General features: G+C 40.1%; 1 protein-coding gene across 5 annotated transcripts in view; it reads left to right on the plus strand.

Moving 5' to 3' along the window:
* LOC120730898 (nck-associated protein 5-like) overlaps positions 1-20,793 on the plus strand; it is a 95,551-nt gene that overhangs the window by 64,020 nt on the left and 10,738 nt on the right. For 3 of the 5 annotated variants that reach the window (XM_040027484.1, XM_040027482.1, XM_040027483.1), the window contains exons 8-12: positions 3,507-3,686; positions 3,801-6,646; positions 8,186-8,300; positions 10,563-10,638; positions 20,186-20,572. In XM_040027484.1, the coding sequence (XP_039883418.1) occupies positions 3,507-3,686; positions 3,801-6,646; positions 8,186-8,300; positions 10,563-10,638; positions 20,186-20,572 (3,604 nt within the window). Of the gene's footprint in view, positions 1-3,506; positions 3,687-3,800; positions 6,647-8,185; positions 8,301-10,562; positions 10,639-10,778; positions 10,818-20,185; positions 20,573-20,793 lie in introns of those variants that run through there. The other 2 variants (XM_040027486.1, XM_040027485.1) reach the window with 2 other exon arrangements.

The raw sequence follows: 20,793 nt of genomic DNA on the forward strand, positions 1-20,793 counted from the left end.
TTAGACAGCCCCTTTTTAAAGACCTACAAAGCCCACCTCATGAGGTTGAATGGAGATCTGGTTCATATTGTTCACTGGAAAGGTGTGTGTGTGTGTGTTTTAGCTATCTTTGTGAGGACCGAAATCTGCATTCTACTATATTTGTGAGAACCAACTGTCATTTGTGAGGACACACAATTGGTCCTCACAAGTTTGAAGGCCTTTTTGAGGCTTAAAATGTGGTTTTAGTGTCAGGGTTACAATTAGGTTATGGTTAGGTATTAGGGTAAGGGTTAGGCATTCATTTTTAATGGTTAGGGTTAGGGTAAGGGGCTAGGGAAACCATTATGTCAATGAAGGTCCTCACTAAGATAGCTGAACGGGGCTGCGTGTGTGTGTGTGTGTGTGTGTGTGTGTGTGTGTGTGTGTGTGTGTGTGTGTGTGTGTGTACTGTAGATGTACTGCTTCCTCAGAGTTGTTATGAAGGGCAGGGATAGCTCAGTAGGTGAGTGAATGTTGTAAATGCAGACAGGAATTTCCCCACAGGATCAATAAAGTATACATTATTATTAATATTATGAAAGGGGAAGCTTTCCAGGCAGGCCAAAAATACGCTTAATTCTGCAAAGTGGCGGACGCATCTCAGTGAGGCCTTAATCCGGCCAGTTCTTGCAACATTAGTTTTCTTGAACCTAACCTTGTCATACCCGAATCTAACAGCGAGTAAAAATAACATCAAAAAAAGTGCAAAACAGAGCAGACGCAAACCAGATGCAGAAAGCTGCAGCAGTTTGACAAACGTAATTAACTGATTCCGCAGGAAAGAGGACAGACTGGACATCCATCAGTATCTTTAAATATGGAAAACACTACACTCTGAATCAGTAAACCAATCATTCAAAAGTTGCCCGTTATTACAAGGAACTGGGGATTTTACTCCAAAATAAATTGCGTGATAAAATATTCAGTTTCTATTAAAGCTTTCAAAACTTTCCTTCAAACCATGTCTATCTCTCTTAACCTTTAATACAAGCATTTTGCATTAGCTGGAGACTTTTTAGGGAAAATGCTCTGTGAAATTTTCTTTCTACAAGATTGCATTTTTGTCCTTGCGACAAACATTCATCACGCAGGCACATCTGGCACAGGCACAAAACTTGCTTTCAGAAATATCACCAAAGGACTCATATCAAGAGTGATATGAGTCAGTGGAATAATGTGAATGTTGATTTTGGTTCATTTTCTAGCTTTTTAGCCCTCACAGGGGCATCATCTTCATCTAACAGTCATTAGTCTTTATGCAGCTGAAATATAAATGAACAGCAGAGACACCAAGAGGCTCTTGGCACAGTTAATAGCCTCCCTTTGTGTCAGAATAGAGGCATTGTTTTAAAATGTCTCATTCAGCAGCTCTCACAGAGATCATGGTGCACCTGTGAGACCAGAGAAAGATGAAAACACTCAGCGTTTTTAAACAGGAGCCATCTGACTGCAGGAGTAGAAAATGTCATCCCATTCTTCAATTAGCCTTTGGATGGAAAGAGACAGCGGTGTATCCAGCATATTGATTCTTTTAAGGACTGTGACGGAGACAAATGGAGAGCGAAGGGCCGTCCAAGAACCACATAATGTCACGAATTAGGTGGATGAACACGTACTGTGTTCACCAGTGTGAATCAGAGGATGAGCTTATAACACCCAGCAGTTGGCGACCTGCTGAGGGTTGGGTTCGGGGTTGAGTTTAAGTTTAATCACACTGACAGTTTTTAGAAGATCTTACCTTTCAAATGAATGCTTACACTTTCATTTCCACATTACAGTGTGGCGAGGCGTGGTTTGTCAATTAGCTCATCATGCCTCCCCTATTAAACGTGCCGGGACCTAAGGAGTGTTGTTGTTGTATAGTGGATCGCAGGTGAAAAGCTACAGCCGTGAGTTGTAAATACGACAACCTGGAATTAATAAAGGGTGTTAAAGTGCAGTATGTGGTTGGATCTGTCATTCCCGTTACAGTTTTCCTTTAAAACATCCAAAAGGTAAGCTTTTAAACAGGAAAAATTCCATGACCGTTATCTCAACCCAAACCTATAACTGTAGATGGATCACAGGTGAACTGATAGTTGTTAGGAGGTTAACATCAGGAGCCTCACTGCAAAAATTTTAGCTGCAAATGAATTGAATATATGAATAACTGACCAGCTGCCTCACCAGCTAGTCTTCCATACCACGATTGGACTCCAACTCTCTGATCTTGGATGCATTTTACAATCGATGTCTTTGTCTGTCGGGCTCTCTGAGCTCAAATGAACCAGTTCCAGTCAGAGTGCTAGAACCTCACAATAAAGCAAGACAGGACAGGAGGCTCACTGGAAAAGCAGCTGAATGTTAAAGAGTATGGACAAAAGAAGGAAGCCACGTACATGTTATATACCCCTTTGGAGATATAACAGCTCCACTCTTTTAGAAAAGCTGTCTACAAGTTTTTGGAGTGTGGCTGTGGGAATTTTCGCTCTTCTCAAAGATGTTTGACAGGTCAACCCCGGAACAACAACCCTACAGGATTCATACTTCATATAGGATTCAATGTTTTGTCCATATAGTGCATGAGGGACCACCCCAGTGCTGAACCCAGGAACTGGCAAACCATTCCAGGTCCCTTTTAGACTTTCAGGTTCCCCGGGCAATGTGCCAGCTGTGGTATGAAAAAAAGGGGGGATTTGGGTGATATTTGTGGGTTAATTTTATGATGTTTGCAATTATTTTATTATGACAGTATATGTTTTCCGTTGTTGACTTATTATAAGTCTCTTTTGAAAAACTGAATTGGGAGTAACTACTGTCTATACTGGTGGGCGTTGCAGCTTCTGTTGACAGTCTTTTGTATCAGGTAATGGTGGTGAGGAAGCAACAGTGCCTGTACTACCAGACGCCCAACAAAGACAGTGTGTATACTTTTAACAGTTTGAGTACTTTTCTTAGTTTGACTTTTTTCTTCAGATTTGGTCAAACTGATCTGTCCTGTAAATGAGGTGCAGTAAAGGCCCTCCATTTGTGCTTTCACCACTCAGCCATACCCCACATGTACAATGAATTTTTCATCGGAGCAGTTGTCTCTTTATTGTGTTTTTAAGGTGCTTATTGTAAATCGCTGTGCTTTAAACCTTTAAAATCAACCTATCAGCGGAATTTGGAGAAACCATACCTATGGCTTTATATGTATATAAAGCCATACTAGATGTATGGCTTTATATGTATATAAAGCCATACATCTAGTATGCTTTGTGTTGAAAAAGTACGACCAAGCTGCACGTTTGTGTAATACCAGTTTGCATCGCACAATGGTGAAGTGTGCCAGTGTGAACTTTATTTCAATGAACTTTAAGTCATTATGAGCACATTCTTATTTACAATGGTGAAATGATAGGTAAAGAAAAGTACAAAATCGCAGCACACATCAGAAAATATTCTAGCACACCCACTAGAAAAATACTACCTTTAAATTAACTGCAAGATATCTTCTTTTTAAGGAGGTCCAAAGGAATGGAAAAGCAGGAATTCCTGCAGGAAGGTGGCCCAGCCTGCTGAGTCTAACGTGCCCACGCAGCAGTGGCAGCGGCAGTGGCAGTGAGCTTTCACTCTCCAGCGCTTGCAGTGAATATTCCAGTGGCTCCCACACTTGGGCAGAGGGACGTGGCTACTCAAAGCAGGTTGGTATCATTCACCTTCCATCCATCTTCTTTTTTGTTTGAAAAAAATGTAATTTGCAAAAGCTAATTATGAATGCTATTTCAGTAATTGCAAATATCTCTTTTAATACATAGTGTGCCTCAAGCCGAGACAAAAGGATGAGTACTGGTTCAGTATCCAGCAATCACTCCGCTGCTCTGGAGCACACAGACCTGGGATGGAAGGAAGGTCACATTTTGAAAGGCCTGAAACGTCTTCAAATGTCCAACTCCAAGGGGACTTCCTCCCTTCCATCTGTACCACACTGCAAAGACTGTATGACCTCAAACGAGGGTATATACTCACTTGGTGTCAAGTTTGCCCAGCGAGGGACTACAGCCAAGCAAGTAGCCCCTACAAGTAAACCTTTCAAGGCAGAAACAAGGATTTCCATTGTAGACTCTGATGATGCGGATGACGAATTGCCTAAAGTACCAAACAGCGAATCCAGTGACCTGCCAGCAAAAGAACTTCTAAGCTTGGACAAGTTGGAGGTCACTCAGGAATTTGAAGTAGATCCTGTGAAACTTTCAGGGAACTCTGGTCTGTTTCCTTCACCTGTCACAGACAACTTCTTATTTCTGGAGGGCCCCACAGTTAAACCTGGTGTGAGCCCAACTGATAGCCTTACACATCTGGAGGAAATGAAGATAGATTCACTAGAAAAACATAAAGGCGTAAAGTTGAGTGACAGAAACAATAACCAGGAAAGATCCACTGACCGTAAATCCAGGCTTGATTATGTCAAAGGACAACAGGGAAGAGCATCCTCCAAACAAGTGGAAGTGGGAACAGGTGATGTTGGCTCATCAGTTCAACATACTGTACCAAGAGCTCTGTGCTGCATGAATGAAGCCAGGCAGCGCAGCTCCTCAATGGAAGTTCCTCATCGCAGAGACCCAATAAGTCAAGCCGGCGGTGACCACCAGGACTATTCCGCCTCAGAATCTCCTCAGAGGAAACCAAAACCTCAACTCTGTGACTCAGCAAGAAAGGCTTTTATTTTGCGGAGCAAGAGTGCAGATGGAGGACCAGAGCAACAAAAGCACACACATTCTCCTCTACATCAAAAGCTTATCAAGGGTCAAAGGCCCAAAGGACAGCCCAGCCCTAACCCTACAGGGAGCAGTGCCCCTAGCAAAAGGACAAATTTAAATAAAGCCCATGGTTCAACCAAGAGCACATTATCTAAAACTGAGAAAGATGAGGATAATTCAGCATCATCAAGTTCCAAGTCTCTTGAGAAGATGCAAAAGTGCTCACCTCTTGTTTCTCCCGTGAAACATTCAAAGATATTTAAGTCTACAGGGGTCAGTGATGGCTTAAAGAGTCCCACAAAATCACAAATAGCCAGACTTCAGTCAAGCAATGACTCTTCAGAAGATGGTATCTATGACAACTTACCATGCTCTCCACGAAAACAACGACGTCAGGACCATGACTGTGACTCAGAACTCAGATCCCTATCCCCGCCGCGACCCCCAGGTCGAACTACTTCTCTTCTTCTCAGACCTAGTAGTGACAGCTTTCCCAAAGATCAAACATCTCCAGGGCAGGCTCAAAGTTCAATGACTGGCCCAACCAAGTTGCATATGCATCAGGTTTCTTCAGTCGTACAACCTCAACAATCCAGTGCAATACTAGATGGTCAACATGCAGCCCCACAAATGGGTGCTGAAGGTAAAATGTACCACACCCATTCATCTATGATACCTCCTGTTGTAGTTCAAGAATCACAATCAGCTTCAGAATCTGTCCGGTTATCTACAGACAGAGCTACCATCAGCTATATTGAAAATGGCATTCCCTCTGTATTGCCAAATCAGAGCGTCTTGCAAAGATCCCAACAGAGTGTCAGTGAGCCAAAACTCTCGGAAGTCTTACCACCAGCATATTCTAATGCATACTACCATCCACAGACTTCCTCTTCAAGAGCCGTAAAAAGGACTCTTCCTGTAAATGCCAAATCTCATGAGGCAATCGCTGGACAAGAAGCAAATACCTTCCTCATTTTCGGAAGGCAAAACAAGGACGATACGAACCCTTCTGGAAAAAGCATCCAGACCTTTCAGACTTTCACGTGTGACCCCCAGACAATACATGAATCCAGCACTCATGATAACACCCGCAGAAAGATTGAGACCCGTTGCAACTCGCTAGATTCTGAGCCTTCTGTCCAACCTGTTGTGTCAGACAGTGGTGTAATGCTAGACTGGGGATTTGACGAGGAAGGCTGGCTGTTCAAACGGTCTGTATCTGTTTCTACTAGACCTCCTCTTAAACCAGTACTGGGCATGAATGGGGCCAAAGCTCGTAGTCAGAGCTTTGGTGCACGCTATATGGACAGACCAAGCTTCAACAGATCTGGAAAGGTACGCACACAGATCAAAACACACTCAGGGAGCTCCTTGAACTCTCTTGGTGATGTCCTCCCAGGAAGTATGAGCTGCTCCAGTAGCTACCACTGTCCAATGAATCGATCCCTCTTAAACAACTTTTTGATTGAAGAGGGACTAGCAGTTCCTTTACATCTGGGGTCCTCCAGTGAAAGACTCCAAAGTCTCAAACTCCAGCGTGAGCAGGCTAGGCGACTTCAGATAGAGCAACAGTTTTCGAGCGCCTTTGGGGAGCCAGTTTCTGAAGAGCCTGAGAGACAAAGCACCATAACTACAATTGAAGAGAAAGTGATGCTCGGCATAGAGGAGAACTTGCACAAGTCTCAGGAACAAGAGCGAACCAGTGAGGTGAAGCAAAAATCTGGATCAAGCTTAGCAAGTTGGTTCGGCTTTCGTAAGAGTAAGCTTCCTGCTCCCAGCAAAAAGGTTGATCCACCGAAAGGAAAAGACGACAAGAGGGAGCAAAAGATCTCATCGCTTCTGGGCGGAAAGCAGACAAAGTCTGACAAGAAGAGAGACAGAAGAAAAAGTGATGGAAAAGACTGGTAAGAAAGCTGGTAAATCAGTGATAAAGGTCATGTTTTTCAGGTTTCCCACATGTCACAAAATCATAAAAAGGGAAATTATCTTAGATTTCCAATAAATCTGCTGTAGGTGACATGCATTTTTCCACCTCAGTTGATAAGCATTTTTTGTTAACAAGCAGTGATCAGTGATAGAGAATGTGAGGCTTCATGTCGACAGCCATATACCTGCTTTGGTGTTTGTGATTGCATAGACTAGTCCACAGAGACTTTGCCCTTTAGGCAGACTTCAAAGAAATATAACAGGAATGACTGCTTATCTTGGCATAATGAAGAAAAAGCCCCGCCTTTCTCTTTCAGGCTGAAATATTTTTGTTCCCATAGTAGTTTAATAAGATATGGCTAAGATCATGTTTTAGCATCCATCTACAAAAAGTCTTCTTAAAAATATCTCTCGGTGTTGCTTTCTCCCCCTTAATTTGTGTTGCCCTCACACTTTATTATTAATAACTGGAGTACAATTATTATGAAATTCTAATGTTACTAAATTACCAGACTCTCTATGTCTGCACATTCTAAATACAATTTTAACTCATGTGCTGGAGTAAAACACACACACACACACAAAAATTAAGGAGGAGTGTGCAGCTCTCCGTACAGACTCACCAGCTGAATGCTGAATGAATTGTTATCACTACGATGGCCCTGAGGGGTCAAACACTCTCCAGCTTAACAAAAGCAAAAACACCAGCAAACAGAACACTGTAGTTTTCCTTGCTGGTGTTTTGTTAAGTTGCAGTGTGTATATAACAGATGTTTCATTTCAGCTGTCCACAGTAAAGATCTGACACTCAAAAAAACAATGAGATGCCACACATGTGCAGCAGGGAGTTGATGACCAACCTTGCTGAAAAGATATTAATCAATTCAAGCTTTGCAAATTAAGGACACCAAATCGAAACGAATGAAGTCGCTTTCCAATCATAAACAACAAGCTGCCACAATTTTCATTAAAACTGCCTGAGCTGGACGTTAGAAAATATGTCTGTTGTTGTTGTTGAGGCTTACATCAATAAGGATGCTGGATAATATACAAAGTGAATCAAAATAGGTGTATTTTGCTTTATTTTGTATAGTAGTACATTCGTTTAGTATTAAAAGAAGTATACGAAAAACCATTGTCACATTTTTTCACTTAAATTCAACCATATACACAAAAGCATTCATTTTGATCTTTAAATTGGTGCAGAGACCCCGTTTTGACTCTTCTCTGCTTAATAAACTAATTACTGTACTTTTGAGATCTTCACTGCCTCTCACAGTTTCATATATACAATTGATTCATAGCTTTCCTGATTCAGATGACACGGGTCATTTTTTATCAAATGGTCAGACACATTTATGAGCCTCCTTAGCCCTGAGACCTGTTCATACAGAGGCTCACAGCCAGGTTTCAATAGATAGCGGGGTCATTTATCAGCCGACTCACCCCGGGCATCGAGAGTCAATATCACAAGATTTCAGTGTGTGGTGGCGTGTTGACAGACTGTTTTCTTTCAGCTCTGTGGGGAGAAGAGAGTCTCACGATGCAGTGCGGGCATGCATCTCAATGCCCTGCCCGGGTATGTCCCTGAGTGAGATACAAGGACATGCTGACATCATCGGGGACCCGAAGGTAAATTAATCCTTAACTAATCCAAGCAGGCAGTGATTTTATTAGCATGAGATGCATCACAGCAGCAAGAACTGTACCTTTAATATCCGGGAAAAAATGAAGAAATGGATGAGAGATGAATTCTGAAATACTGATACAACATTCAGCTGTTGCTTCAGTTGCCGCTGAGGCACTAAACAGAAAACAGAAAAGATTCACAGCCACCAAAACGCTTCCTGCCTCTGGAAGCACACTCACATACTGATGCTGGGTCAGGATCCCTTCAGGTCACAATGTGACACAAAGGCACACAGCTCCCTCCTGATTGTGGGTTTTTCTATACAGGAACATTTGCTTTGAGCAACCAGTGTTGATGAGAACCCAGAGACAAAACTTCAGGTTTTATGTCATGGGGTGAGAAGATGTTGTTCAACATCATTTTGTTGGAATCCTTCTTTGCTTTATAAAAAAGTGTAAAAACCAAAAAAAGTCAGCACGAGGAGGGTGGAGGTATAGTGGTAGCATTAGTCTGATTAAGGAGCAAGTCATTTGCTGTGAGGACTTGGAGACTGTAATAGCTTTGGTTAAATACAAGATCTTAACCCAAACACTGCTTCTAAATTTTTATTTTACTAACAATAGCTGTTTGAGTAGGATTTTGAAAATACACCCCTTTACAACATGTGCAGTAAGGTTTTCCAACCATTTTCTTTCTTTTTTAGTGCGACTGCAGTGACAATGACAGCAGAGCGCATTTGGCTGCAGTCTCAAGGCATCTGAGGAAATCTATAGGTCAGCCCTGCAGAATAAAAAAAATAATGCTATAGGAGTGCCCAGTCAGTTAAAATACGACATCAGTATGCATTGACCAAAAGCCAGATTTTGTTCAGTACTTGATTGTCAGCTGTTTTAATAAATGAGCTAGACTTCAGTTCAAATCCACAAACCATTCCTCCAAACTTTCTGGGAAGGACCCAAATGCAGGATGGTCCATCAAAAAACGAAACCTAAACACATAAAGAAGAAACATGAAGGAGAAACCGACAGGGAAACACTTTAGGAACTGAATTAAAAATAAATAAATAAATATTTGGTCTGACCACCGTTATTCTTCATCACAGTCTGAACTCTCTCAGGCAGATTTTTTGTCATTTCATTAAGTAGTCTTCAGGAATAGTTCTCCAGGCTACTTGAACGACATTTAAAGCTCTTCTTTGGATGCTTGCCTGAAGTTAAATTCATCACTCTGTCAGTTCCTTTCAGTTCAGTTTCAAATACTGTCCATCTGCTTTTAAAAAAAAACAAAAAATCTGCCACTTCTTCTTTTGTCCTCAACTTGTCCAGTTCTTAATTTTTTTAAGAACACACTCTACAACATGTTCAGACAGACAGGTTGATAGCTCTTTGGGAATCACCCTATTGGTGCAAAAATACTTTTTTTTTTTTTTTTTACATCTGTCAATCTGTGTTATGGCCTTTTTCATAGATCGAACTAAACGCATTAAAATAAATGATGTGGGGTTTCTATGGGCTGTGGGCTGTTAGAATGATTTATAGGTCAGTGTTTAACAAACAAACGCGCATTATTGTGAAAATTGTCAGGGACAAAGATTCAGTTGAAAATGAGTGAAAAAGCAGCCAATGTCTTAAACAATCTTTGGAAAGCCTGAAGAACTATTGCTGAAGACCAATTAAAAAAATTAAAAGAAAAATATTTTTTAAGAAATAAGAGGCAGGTAAAACATGTGTACTGTACTTTCTTGTCACAAATGCCCTGTGTAAGGGCTTGTTTTAGCCACACGCTAAGCTTGAATTAAGTTTCTTACTTTTATTTTGGATCAACTGACTGTTTTTAGGGAGCTTTCAGATAACGAGTCAACGCTATAAGTAGCAGATGCATGGATTAGCTTTTCAGCTTCACTCTGAGACGGGACGCTTCTGATTTTGACAGCACTATGCAGATAAAAGAAAGCAACCCATTTGTTAAATGCACAAGCTGAAGGATGCATCCTGATCAAAAATGACACCAAGGTTACTCATCATGCTGCTGCAGACCAAAGTAATGCCATCCAGAGTCAGAGACCATGTTCTATTAGAAGGAGAAGATTACATGTCTTTAGTTTCACTCATTGAGTTGGTTCGTCTAACATGGTGTGATCTCAGTGATTTCAGTGGAAATGTATGCAGTGTTTTCTAAAAGAAACATGCGATGAAAAACTGCTTAATGTACAAATGTATAAAGTTTTAATATCTTTGTTTTTATTTTTCTTCAAAAATACAAAGATGCAGATGATGAACAGAAGATCTGACAGTGAAAATGGATCCACGGTGAAGAGCCCGAACCAGGATGCAGTAATAGGTCAGACTTTTCTCTCCTCTGTTCTGTCACAGTCTCCTTAAATAGTTTTAGAAGCCTCTGACTCGGTACCAGTAGCAATGTTAATGTGTCTTTCAAACAATGATAGCATTAAGGTTTCATCTGTGCTTACCGTTTTACAGTTTGCAGACAGAAGTGAAGACCAAATTTGACACACATGTGTAAGTCATGAACATGATAAATATGCCATGAGCAGTCAAGCAAACATGCAAAATGCTAAATTTTGTCAGTTTGTGCTTTTGCCGCCACCATATCTCTGTTCATGTTTTTTTTTTTAAATCGGAGCAAATCATTCCACCGTGGCTTTACACCATGCAGACTTTGCTCTTTAACGGTAGGCTTGACCACTCATCTTCACGGACTCATGCACTAAAAATCTGCATGCCCAGGCTCATCAAATCAAGATAAACGTATTCACTCGAGCTTACTCATGGCCAGTTTTACTGTGAGTGGTGGATCCATGATGAATCTGCTTCAGCTGTTTTGATTCTGTGGACCAAACTGCTGCTGCAACCAAAGACAGCTCACTGCCCTGCAGAGGTGTGAAGCCATATGACGACCATAACGCATGGCTGACACACACTTTTGCTTTCATTCTCACACTGCCCAAAAAGTCTCCAGATAAAAGGAGAAGCTTCAAAACCAGCTCTTTATGAAAAAAAGATTAGCTTGAACCTTTTATTTTAGTCTTCACGTTTAGTTTTTGTTTTTACATCTCAACACCACAAAGATTGGAGATTTTCCCCACTTATGTCCATATCTATCCTTTAATTTAACACCTGCCTGTTAGAGATTATTAATGAGACTTACACCTTGCAGCTTTACAGGTATTGTGCACATGCATGTCTGCTTAGTGTAACTCTGTAAGTATTTAAATTGAACTGAATTCAGTGGTCTTTATTGGGATGACTGGATAAAATATTGCCAAAATAATGCAACATTAGCATAATAATACACACCATTAAGATCATATAGAATTTGTTAGGAAGTAAAAGAACATGGGAGTAAGAAGCCTGTTCATTTGAGTCAGTGAGTGAGTTAAATACAGTTTGATTACATATGAAGTAAAAACACACACTGTAAAAAAAAATTGTAATATAAAAGTATTTTACTGTGTATTTTACAGTTTTGTACTGTTCTTCTAGAATATCATTAAATTTACATAAAGAGACTGTGATTTCACATTTCAAATGTAAATTAAAGTAAAATCACTGTAAATGTAATAAAACATAATTTCTTTGTTTTTTAAATGTATCTGTCTGTACATATGCATATTTAGTAGGGCAATCGTCAAGAGTTGGCAGTTCGCCTTGTAATCAGAAGGTTGCCGCTTCGAGCCCCGGCTCGGACACTCTCGGTCGTTGTGTCCTTGGGCAAGACACTTCACCTACCACCTAGTGGTGATGGTCAGAGGGGAGTTATAAAGTGGAATTGTAAAGCGCTTTGAGGTTCTCATAAAGCGCTATATGAATGCAATCCATTATTATTTAAACCAACTGTTAGCTGTATGTTTCTGTACATTTAAGTATTATTATTCATATTGCCGCATTCATTCAGTTTATAGGTAATTTCATTGTTTAATCACATTAAATTGTTCCTAATTTAATGTTTAAAAGCACTTGAAAAAGGCAAAATCCCATGTAAAATTAGGGCAACAAAGTGTATTTTCATTACTGAAAATAACCGTATTTTCATGGGAAAGTTATTTTCTGTTATTTTCTGGTATTATTTTGGTGCCCCAGCTGCTGGAATATTACTGTTTTTTTAGGATTTTTTTTTTTTTACATTGTGCATTTGTGAGCAGCATAGACGGCAAGTTTGAGCTGAAAACTAATTATTACGGTTATTATTGTCCCGTGGGACTTTTTTCCCCCTCTGAAATACACCTCTGCACTGTTTAATGTTCCAACACACACACACACACACGCTCGCCCCACCATTTAGTCCAACAATCTCCCTCCAACTGATAGCTGAAAGTTGGTATGCTTGCCATAATAAGATGGGGTGCAGATGTAATTTTCTCATGCAGAGGGCTGCATGGGACTGAAATTTCAATCTTAGTTTAATAATGTTCAAATTTGGGCACACGTGTGGGAGAACGCTCCCTGTAGTGGATGTTTCAGTCTTTGATTCAAACTGGAATATCTCAGCAGCTGCTGGATGGGACGGCAGTGGATTTCATGCATCTGTATACAGTGTACAGATGGATTCTGGTGACTTGGTCAGTCTATACCTTTAGGAGCATACTCAGGCAAACTCTGGTAACTGGCATGTGAGAAAACAAGAAAGATCTGCAGTACATCCATTTTCCAGTTCACCTAACATGCATGCCTTTGGACAGTGGGAGGAACTGGTAGTATCTGAAGGAAACTCATTTAGGCACAAGAAAAACATGCAAATTCCACATACAGAAGATCCCAACAGATCTGGATGTTTCGGTGTAGGCATAGACGTTTAGTTTGCTTCTTGAACTGCAATTACATTTTTATAATCTGTTATTTTTTTATGAAGCAAGGTCACAGCTGCAAACATGGGTTCATATGGGCAAATCAAACTAATCTCTCTCGTCCCTTTTTCCTGTTATCTGCTGGTTAAAAATTTAAAAATTCTGCATTTTGACCAATTTGGTCCTTAAAGTTCTGGACTGACTGTCCCACTGGATCTGTTCTAATTACCCTTTTGAAAACAAATGCACAGACACATTAGGCTGGAGTGGGTTTTTTTTACCTGTGTGATTTAATACCAGAGAATCAAGAACACACCAAAAACACTCATGTTCTGTGCTAGGCTTGGATTGCTGCTCAGTAATAATTCGGTGTAGATGAAATCTCTCACAAAGCAAGTTTAAAAAGCATTTAAGCCTGATGCTTACTAACGAGGTGAAACTAAAGGTGGCAATTTATTTAAAAGCAGGCGAGTGGGAAAGAGATAACAGACGAGGAGTAAAACTTTATTTGGCTCTTTCTGCTTTGTGGTCACTCACTAAATTAGAAATAGCGGCTTATTAAACTTTCCACATCACTCCAGTGGAGGACCGGTGACAGACCGTACTGAAATTTCATTGGCCAGAGTGACACCATCGGCGAGGCGCTGCAAATATCAAGCATGTTTGATACGGACGAACGCTTGCCCTCGGGGGTTAATCACCTCATTAAAATTTCAGCGCTGCACCAGCTAAGCACGATCAGCCAAACTACTACTGAGTGAATTAAGTTTGCCTTCAGCTGTGAGCTGAATTATACCACCCAGACTCCAAAATGCTGGGCCTGATGCAGACTCGACAGAGCAGCTTTCAACTTGATGCATTAAAGCGAAGAGGCACAAAACAAAAATACCACAATTAAATTCTCATTTTCAGTCTCATACTTTACTGAGAAACTTTCTGGCTTCGCATTGAAGCCACTAGAGTTTATCTTAGCCACTCCTCATCAAACTGAAGTCTTATTTTAAAATCCAGCTGAGATAAAAACATGTTTTTATTACCCCCTTGTCATGGTCCAACTCATGAGCCATGAAAAGTAATGGCAGAGACACAGTTTAATGCAAATTTGTTAACTAAAAAGAGGCAAAAACTACAATTTTATTAGGTGTGTAAGTCGTCAGGAGTGCTTGAATGTTAGCTGTAGGGTGGAGTTTTGTATAAAACCTCAAATAAAAGGTGCACGGTGAATGGAGAGGAAATATTGTGACAGCCAGCTCATAAATGCTACAGAGACCAGCCAGGTGCTCCCAGCTGCACTGATTACCAGGAGCCTGCAAGGCAAAACAAAGGGACAAACAAGGGAATGCATAATGCAGGACAGGCTGCTGCAGCTGGGCCGTCACACGCCTGTAAAATTACATGTCTTAAAAGTTTTAAAGTTGTTTGCATGATGGAAATGGACTGGTATTTATTTGTCAGCGTGCAGCTTCATAGTCACATCCACCTTCAAATCACCAAGCTCAAGTATTCATAACGGGCAACATCACGGTGGCTACATCCTTCTTTTATATAGTCCATGTGTTTATCACCAACCAAAGTGCTCATATAACCAAACTAGTGAAACGTGCCACTGACCCGATATGGATAGTCATATGTACAGCTAATATCTGGACAGCATGCGGCGAAACTTTGAATTGTTCGATCCACTATGATATGATTCGTTTGGTTGTTGTCAGGATCTCTGCGGCAGGAGCGGGGCATCCATCATCTTTGCCATAGATTTGCAGCATTCATGGAGTGCCGTATCTGCTCCTTACATAATATCTCCCTATATAACTCACTAAACTATATCATAACGAGTGTGCTGCTCGTTCTGCAGGTAATTTTTATTGCCTAATAACAATAGCACCAATAATAATCTCATTTTATAAACCAAAGATGCAAGGCTGGTCATGTAAAAAGGTGCAGGTTTATCAGCCAAGAGATCCTGTTTCATGCCCTGTTTGACTCTCTATTAGCCCTTTTAGTACTGACTTGGGTCAGCTCGGCACAACTCCATTAAGTCCATTAGGTTTTCGATTAGGTCATAGTACCTGGCACAAAGATCCAAGCAAATCCAAAAATGTGATGTCAACAGACTGCATGCCACAAATTGGCTAACCAGTGGCGTCACCTGATGAGTCATAAGACTTTCTCCTTCACAAAAATCAAAACCGCCCTTTTTGACACTCGGCAACGAGGAAAATAGCTGTACAGAGTCTCGTGAAAAGTCACACACCGAGAGGCAGGTATAACATCACCTTGGCATCCACAACATTTGTGTCGCATACAAATGATGTCATGGGATGTTTGGCTACGTTGTTATAACGAACGTGGAAGTGAGCTCATGTTTGAGGCCACTTCCATTCCCACTCAACGATTAGAGAAAAGTTTAGAAAAAAAAGGTTTTTCTATTAAAAGTAGTCTTTATATTTGTGATTTCAGAGTATTGGGAGGCTGGGCATACAGAAGTGAGTGATGGCAAAGGAAAAGGCTTTGTATGTAAGGCTGGATGCTAAGGAAGGTGTTGATTGGCTAGGCAGAGAGATCAAGCTGGAAAGAATGTGCAGCAGGTTAGGGTACAAACTCCTTTAACCTCTTAAACCCCAAGCCTAACTGATCTCCTGCCTTTTGCCCCCGTATCAGGGGGCGTTGGGGCTTAAGAGGTTAACCAGCTGCATTTGTCTTTAAGCACCATCCAAAGGACAAGATTACACATGAGTACATCAGAGGGACGACTCAGGCTAAGATGGTTTGGACACGAAGTTAGAGAGGCAAGCCTGAGGTTTGCAGAGAAGGAATAGCGGATGTACTGGAAAAAGGATGCTACATATGAAGCTGCCAGGCAGGAGGAAAAGGGGAAGCCTGTAGAGAAGATTCATGGATGTAGTGAAGCAGGACATGCAGACTGTTGGTGTGATAAAGGAACATGCTGGGACAGGATGAGATGGAGGCAGATGATCCGCTGTAGCAACTCTAAAAAGAGCAAGACGACTGGATTTCCCCTTTCTGGTCTGTGTTTGAATTATTTTTCTGTGATGAGTTTCGCTTTTACATTCAAGTCAAGCTTGTCAGATTTTATTTTTGTTTTCAAGTTGATTTTCACTAACAAGATGCCCTTTACTGAGAGGTGTAAATTGCTGCCCAGCCTTTTGACCTATTAAGATGTGAACATCAATACGTTAAATCAGGGATATCAAACTCATATTACATCGTGGGCCACATAAAGCCCACATTGACCTTAAGTCAAACCAGAGAACCAGAGAAAATGCCCCTTCTGTCAGTATGGAGAAATTTAACTATGCATTCAATCCCAATAAACATAAGAAAAAGAACTGCAATTTCAACAGTATTGAACAGTCTCAGTTTTTCAATGTGATAACGAAATGCTGCTGATAAAGACAATGAAGTGAAAGCAATCTGCAAGTCTATTTAAAAACAGAAGTTTTTGTTAATTCACAGTAAAACTAAAACAAATAAAATAACATTTTTGTTTTTATTTTGATCCTATGGTAAAAAAAAACAAAACAAAACAAAAAAAACAGTTTCTATAAACAATAGTAAATAAAGACTTTTCTGTCATTTAGTTGTTTATCTATTGCTTAATTATTTTAATGCAGTATGAATGGCTCTTGGGTGGTCTTCATCAGTAGGAAAGGCTGTAAAACCTATGAAGAGATTTTGACAATTTGATTGTTGTTTGACACCACTGCCTTAAACTTATCGAACACATACCCTTAAAGATGACCTATTGTGCTTTTTCAATATTTTATGTCATATATAAACTATTCATATTAAACATGGCCAGCGTTTCAAATAATGAGGTCAGTTTTTGTGCAAATAATCCCTGTGAGCCAGAAACTAATATTTTAGACTCCATTAAATGCTCCAATTCTGGCAGGTTTTTTTCTGTTCTTGGCTCTGTATGATGTCACAGAGAATAAGAAGATATCCCTAATATTGTAATCAGGACCCACATTAGTCCAAACCAACTACTAAAATAATTTGTCAAGTGACAGCCAATCAGTTTGCTTAAAAGGGGAGGAGCTAAAATGGTTGGCTTTGAAGTATGAAGTCGGGAACTTCTATAGTGAGTAAAGGATTATTTTGAACTGTAAATCATGCAAAGCTACTGCAGTAGAGTCAAAAAATGAAAATACAGAGCTGGAAAAAGCACAGTAGGGACACTTTACATGAAACTTTTCTGCTTAAACAGAAACCATGTCATATTATTTTTATGTGTATGCTATATAATTTTTAAATACTAAGTACTGCACTGTTATCTTGTGACATTAAGCAGCTATTGATTGTTCTCAATACAGCTGAGGCTTATTGTAAGCAATCAATTCTCAGCCTCTGTGATCCTGCCTTTCTAAAGAAGACTTCCAACCTAAGACCAGACTAATCAATAACATTTCTGTCCTACTTCTCCACAGTTCAATTATTTGTTCTTGTTTGTTGCTGCATGAGTACAAGTTGGCTGATTTAAACATAGCTACTTAAAGCTATTATTTAATATGAGGAAGCTGCAGTGGATGACTGTAATCGATGTTAATGTTTTCCAGCTCAGGCTGTAACTTTAAAGAATTACAATCTACTGAGGTGTTTCCAGAGCTTCTAGTTAAAATGTAACTTAATGTTTTTCAGCATTATTGATAATGGTTTTACCATTCCCCTTTCCACATTTGTCTATTTTCAAACATAGCATGACTTTTAATGTGATCATTTTAAGTTCTCAATTAATCGGGGCACAACAGCTTAAAATCAGAATTAGAAAAAAATGAAGAAAAACAGGCTTGAAGAAACCCAGAGGAGCACTCAAAAGTCTCATGCCTGCACATCTTAATTAATAAAGGGGGCACAGCTGTTGCCTCAGCTCCACAGTGTGATTGCCTACAGGCTTCATGCTTCAGGCTACATATTAAAACATGAGTCTGCATGACAACAGCTTGAAGAAATATTTTCTTATTTCAATGATGTGCACGCTAGATGGGTGACTGGAGTGATTCATGTTGTTTTTGGTTTCCTATGATACACAAAAATGGTTCTCTGATGCAAATGTGGCTGAACAGTGATGCAAAAACTAAAAAATCCAGTGCAATTTCTGCATATATTAGTCTTAAATGAGTTATGCATTTTGTTGTTAATGCACTGAATGTTGTATGAACCTTGTATAACAACTGAGAGACCAGTAAATACCTGAATATCTGTATAGTGAGTTTTAAAAAATTACTTGTGAGTTAAGTTGTGTAGCTAAGTTACAGCCTCCTGGAAAATTGCCATCATTCTGGCTATTACTGTATAACATAAATGTTATAAATCTTTACTTCATTCTATTACATAATTTACTGATGGATTAAAAACAACACTGACCTTATATGCAAGTAAGTATCATGGATTAGGTTAGCTGATGAAGTTATTTGCCAAGTCATCCACTTAACGTTTCCACTCAGATTCTGTGAGCAGTAACGTTAGCAAGCAAGATGTGGTTAGCCATCTAGCCATAGCATCTAACATAAGTAATTGGTATTGCTGAGTTTATAATGTTAGGTGATAAAATATTATGAAATTGATAGTCAGTAGTTTGGATGACTTAGCTGACCACTTTAAGACAACAGTTTGCTGTGTGACATAGCTAGCAATTCATCTGTGTTAGCAGAAATACTGGTGTTAACTAATATTAACTGCCTTTCTCATTAAGAGGAAAGACAACTTAGCATTACATTTAATGGTAAACATCCTCCATGATCTAATATCATGTTCATGATACTGTACTTTTCCCAGATGGTCAAATCCTTATTTGGCCAGGTAGCTAATTTTATCGTATCTCAAACGTGGGTATTTCCTTGTCTCAAGGGGCCACATGAGAAACTGGTACTGTTGTTCACTGTTGTGAATAAGCTTATAAAGAGATAGCATTATTACTGAGTTTAACTGAGTTCAGCTTATTGGTGTGGCCCTTCACAACAGTCCCAGTTTCTCATGTGGCCACTTGGGTAAAGTAATTGCCCACCCTTTGCTTATCAGCTAATCCGAACAGATTCCTTGATAGCTTGATTTAGTAGCTATCTAGCTAAACTTAGCTTACTTTCTTACTACTGTTACTAGCAAATTTCTACTTGAAGCAACACCAGTATTTATTTTTTAATTTATATTCTGAGTTTGTCTTTGCTGTGCTGGAAGTTGGTGCTTTGATGATTTTACTGATTAGTGTACTACATTTATAAGCTAATATTAGCTAATGCTGCTTACCAAAGCATTACATCCTTTGAATATTTGTGGAAAAGGGCTCATTTTTCAAGTTACTTTATATTTTCAACAAAAAGTGCTTAATACATTTAAGAATTAATCTTACACTCGTTTAAATAATGCATACAACAGAACCATTTTTGTTTAAGATTTCAAATATTTTGTTAATTAAATACCCCCAGCAGCGTGCATTTGTATTTCATGTCACATGCCATTGTGTGCATTTCATATTCACCATGTGACCAGTGCATGCTAACAGTCAGAGCCATCAAACAATATCTGTAAAATAAAAGCAGTGGTTCAAGTGGACTTGATTTGGCTGAGTCATTTTCTGCTGGAGAGCAAAGTAACCGTTACCCTGCCTCACACACTTATATAATTAGATTGGACTGCTTTTCGACTTGGCTTTTAAGGCTTTTGAAAGTTAGACCGTGAAAGAGAGGAAGGAAAGACTAACCATGTGTTGCAAATGACCAGAACACAAGGATCGAGCTGCTTAAAACAGGCAAACAGTCAAGATATGTGGTAGGAATAACAAGGAGGCACGAGAGAATCAGTTATGATACTGCAGAGAAGATCCATTATTATTGATTGATGAAGCTGCCCTCACTGTAACAGCTCCTGGAGACACAAAGTCAGCTAGAGTACCAGATAAATGATTAACAATAGGCCTGTTAGTATCTATATTCATGTACATATTTATTTTAAAGGTTACTTTAATGCCACTTCAACCATGGTCACCCCTCTGTCTCATTCCTGATGTTCTCCCTTTTATTCCCTCCACCCTGAACCACTTCAGCTGTTCTCCTTGTGCCGCAGGCTCCGGCTGCAAGATGCGAACGTTGGACAGTGGAATCGGGACCATCCCCCTTCCTGAATCCTGTTCCTTCTTCTCCTCCATCCTGCACCTCCTCCCCAAATCCTCATCAACCCCAGAGCAATCCCTCAGTCCTCCCAGTGTCCTTGGCTCCTCCAGCGAGGACGCATCTCCTTCCCCGTTACCCCGGTGGAGAATTCCCTCCAGCTATAAGGACGGCAGCCATGCAGGGGTGCCAAACTCTCTGTCCGATTCCTCCATGACCCATATCCAGTCAGTGCCTTTCCCCACTGTGGCCTTCCTCCAGCCCATCCAAACCCCGTCTGAACCCATTATGACCTCTGCCAGTGTGTGTGAAGCCCAGAGCAGGCTACCCAGAGCACCACAAGGTACGGTAAAATGACCAAAGGTACAGCTTTGAACTTTGGACTGCAGGAATAAAGCTTATAGTAATGATGGAAACTTTTATGCTCTCTTACTTAATCTTTCTTACTTGTAGCGTTGCTGGTATAATGTTCCGAGTTTGATCTGTGTAATAAACACCTATCTTATACTTGATGTAACATCCACCAGATCACCAGCAATCCATTTAGAGTGGGTTTTGGCTAAC

The sequence above is a fragment of the Simochromis diagramma genome, unplaced genomic scaffold, assembly GCF_900408965.1.
Source record: "Simochromis diagramma unplaced genomic scaffold, fSimDia1.1 OVJJ01000343.1, whole genome shotgun sequence".
NCBI classification, from domain to species: domain Eukaryota; kingdom Metazoa; phylum Chordata; class Actinopteri; order Cichliformes; family Cichlidae; genus Simochromis; species Simochromis diagramma.